Source organism: Cryptotermes secundus, unplaced genomic scaffold (assembly GCF_002891405.2).
Source record: "Cryptotermes secundus unplaced genomic scaffold, Csec_1.0 scaffold1467, whole genome shotgun sequence".
Lineage (NCBI taxonomy): Eukaryota > Metazoa > Arthropoda > Insecta > Blattodea > Kalotermitidae > Cryptotermes > Cryptotermes secundus.
This window is the reverse complement of record NW_019729919.1, coordinates 9820-13663: the sequence shown is the minus strand read 5'-3', so window position 1 is coordinate 13663 and position 3844 is coordinate 9820. Positions and strand designations below refer to the sequence as shown.

Sequence of the window (3844 nt, the reverse complement as noted above, 5' to 3'; positions counted from 1 at the left end):
TTTATTGAAAGCACAGAATTTCATAAACTAAATACAAAGTACGTGAGAATAAATTATCGTATATTTACAACAGACAGTAGCAGCAAATGCTCATATTTTCATCACAAATTATAATAAAAAAATAATGTGAACGATGGAACTCTTTTTGCATTCTTAAAATCTGATTAAATTGAGGTTCAAATTTTGAAACGCTAATCACAATTAGCGACTTTAAATGTTCGTCGGACAAATTTGCCCTGTATTTCGACTTGATGTACTCATCTGGGAAAAAGGTTGTTCACAAAGATACGTCATCCCAAAAATGGAGATAAATTTACAAGCAAATTTCTTTAAATCTGGAAATTGCTCAGAGTTCAGAAATTTATAAAATTCGATCAAATTTCCTTCCTTGTATTTGTCTTTAATTTTATAATCTTGAAGTTCAATAATTTCCATTTGAATTTGACATCTGCGGCGTCACAGTCAAACGGATTTTCAAACAATCTAATTTCCTGAGCACTGGAATCCAAATCATCAAATCGCTTCCGAAATTGTTCTTTCAAATCTAAAATGACTAAATTTGCAAACGAGGAAGAAATTCTGCTTCACCCTTTTTATGCAACTCTGCACAGTATAGCATATGAACAAAGTTACAATTTTTCGCTTGCCTTTCCAGTTCTGATAATTAATATTTTATTTAAAGAACTTTTAAAAAAATTTCAGTGATTCCAAGATAATTTAAGAAATTATAATATAATTTTGAATGAGTTAAACCTAATTTATATAATTGCTCTGAATGCCTTGATAAGTGAAAATAAATCACAGACTAAGTTATTTTCACCCTGCAACTTTAAATCAAATGCTAATTTCCAAAGCCGCTTTGTATCTGATAAAACTGGTTCGTGATAGTTTTTCTCAGTAAGAAATATATCAATTTCATTCTTGAGCTGAAAGAAGCGCGAAATAACTTTTCCACAGCAAAGCCATCGAACTGCAGTATAATATGTCAGGTCAATAAGTTCCGAATCACATTTACTAGTACTCATTGGAAAATTAGTTTAATTGGCGCATTTCTGCACAATTCTTTCGCGGGCCGGATAAAATCACATCGCGGGTCGCATATGGCCCGCGGGCCGTAGTTTGGATACCATTGACATAGATGATCATATAGCCAACTGTAAGAATTCTACGTTTACCGAAGACGCAAGCTACGGTGTCTAAGTCAGAGAAGTATATTTAATGAGATGAAACTGTTACACCTCCGACGGAGGAGTGATATTGAATCATTAAAGAGTGTCGGAAGAGAATGTGACGATGTAATAATGTAATTTAATATGGATGTGAAGAAGAGTGGCGACATTGAAACATTGAATATTGTCATGGCGAACATGGCGAAAGATGGCGAATTAGTGTTTTTGGATGTTGGCAGTGGTTTTGTCGTATTTCTGTTTTCGATTGATGGCTAGTGGATAGTGACCTGTAACAGAAGAACGAAACTGAGAGCCCTGCGTTAAGATATGAATTTAGCGCAAAGGAGTATTAGATTGTGCTTGTATAGTACATCAGCTCAAGTTAGTCGCACAAAGTGGGACCTTATGAGTGCCGTTTGTTTGGAAAGGAAGCCGGTGTTATCCGGGGAGTTAAATGAAATTGAACGAAAGTTTTCAAGAATGCTTGCAGACATTGAGTTAGAGAACAGCCATAAAAGTGATCATGAAGTGAGGTACGAAACAGAAACTTTGCAGGCTGAGCTTTTAAAGAGCAAGTCATTGGACCTGGATATAGAGCAGACACTTCAGCAAACTGCACAGGACTTTGAGGATGCCGCAGTAGATGAATACAACAAATTTGTATTTGAATCTAGGATAACAGAAGCAGATAAAGCAAATGATTTGCAGAACCTTGAAAGGAAATTAGACAGACATTTGTTACTTCTAGTTCAACAAAAACAATGGGACCAGAAAATTTGGGCCTTGCCTCAAGGATTGCAAAAGGATGGAGAAACTATGCTACAGACAGCAGAAAGGGTACTGAGAGAAAAGTGTGGGGATGATTTAACAGTACAGTTTTATGGGAATGCTCCTTGTGGTGTTTATAAGTATAAGTATCCAAAAATGTTTGTAAGCCGTGAAGAAGAAGGTCCAGTTGGTGCTAAAGTGTTTTTCTTTAAGGCACAGTACATTGCAGGATATGTGGATCATAATAAACTGAAACTTCAGGAATTCAAATGGTTAGGAAGAGAGGAACTAATGTCTAGTTTATCCCAAGAATATTACAGAAACATTAGTCAGTTTCTTATCGATGAAGAGTGAAATTCTTTAATGTATTTTAAATATGTTCAGTGTTTGTGTTAGTAGTGTTTGATATTTTGGGTGCCAGCAGGTTTTACAAGTTGTAGTTGAAAGTACAGTATTTCTAATATTCCAGTGGGAACAAACCTGCCTTGAATACCTGTCATTTATATAACATGTTTGTACTTACATAAAGGTTCTAAAATTGCTGGTTGCTAAGTTGCTGTGATGTATAGAAATTAATTTGTAGTGTGAGTTTTTCAGTATATGTTACAAATATGTGAAGTATTTCATTTGGCAAAACATAAATTGATTTGCTTTGCACTAGCTTTGTTTACATATGGAGCAGTTCATTGAAGAGACAGCCATTTTAACACTACCATGTGTTATAAAATACCAGCTTCATTAGTGTCATCACTCAGGAAAGCAGTGCATTGTAGTACACGCATTGAATGAGGATCTATGCCCATTTGAAAGTGCTGTCCTTAAAAGCATTATACATACTCTGATTTTAAGCAGCTGGTGAATTTAATTAGCATCCTCAAGTGTTCTGAATGAACAATGTGTGAGAGGCAAGAGCAAATTAATATCACTTTCTAACTTTGATAATCACATCTTTATGGGCCTTATGAATTTGGAGGTTTGTGTTGGTGTCTGTGGATTGTACTTACAAACCACAAATTTCATAAGGAAATCTGAAAGATGGGTTTGGCAGAGAAGATCAAAGCTTCACCCAGATCACTGAATTATCATTATGATTTGCATGCGCAAATCACTATACTTTCATTATGACATGAGCCAGCATGTGGTAGTTTATGAATAAATTTGATATTAGGCCAATCAGTGGCCCCCATGCCAAGTAGACCCAGTTGGACTCCACCCCCCATGAAGTGAATTAAAAAAAAATTAATTTAAGGCAGTATTGGCCAAGTTTCATATCATTGTGATGGAACCATATTCTCCTGATCTAGGTCTGTTTTTTTTCCAAGTTTTACACCGAATTTGAGAGTTAGTCCTTGTTCTGAAAACTTCAACAATTATTTGTAAAACAATAGCAGAAACAAGATTTAATACCGGTCAAAGAAAGCTGGAAGAAGGTGGTTATAACTCAAACCAATTGTGCTTGGATTCCAGTTTCTGACTGTGTACTCCCAGTATGAATCTTATGCCAGTTCATCAGAATGCATAGTAATATAATTCCCCTGTGGTTTGGGAGAAAAATTTTCAGTCCAGAAATAAATCATTAGGATTACTTTTGAGAGTGTGATTTCAATGTTGAAACCAGCCATCTTTTCTTGTACTAATATTCGAGCAACTGTTTTGTCTACCCTATCCCATCACACCTATGTTACCCATGGAAACTTTCGCTTATGTCATATTACACCATCAGTATCACGTCACTGTTCCAAGTAAGGGATTTGTCATAAATCAGAAGGGAACTTTTTGTTGTGTTATATGAATGTTTAAACCAGGTACCTTTCCATGTACTAGTGACTTCTACCTTATTGCTGCAACATTTCCATTGGAAAGTATTTCTCTAATTACATCTTTTCATATGTTGGAAACTATGCAGT

The 3844-nt window shown here is 35.4% G+C and overlaps 1 protein-coding gene across 1 annotated transcript in view; it reads left to right on the top strand.

Moving 5' to 3' along the window:
* LOC111865874 (39S ribosomal protein L46, mitochondrial-like) overlaps positions 1 to 3529 on the top strand; it is a gene marked incomplete at its 5' end in the record, with an annotated part of 17493 nt that extends 13964 nt beyond the window's left edge. Inside the window, one exon of the mRNA XM_033752021.1 lies at positions 1541 to 3529. Within this exon, the coding sequence (XP_033607912.1) occupies positions 1541 to 2291 (751 nt within the window). The remainder of the gene's footprint in view (positions 1 to 1540) is intronic.
* Between the last annotated feature and the right edge of the window lie 315 nt (positions 3530 to 3844).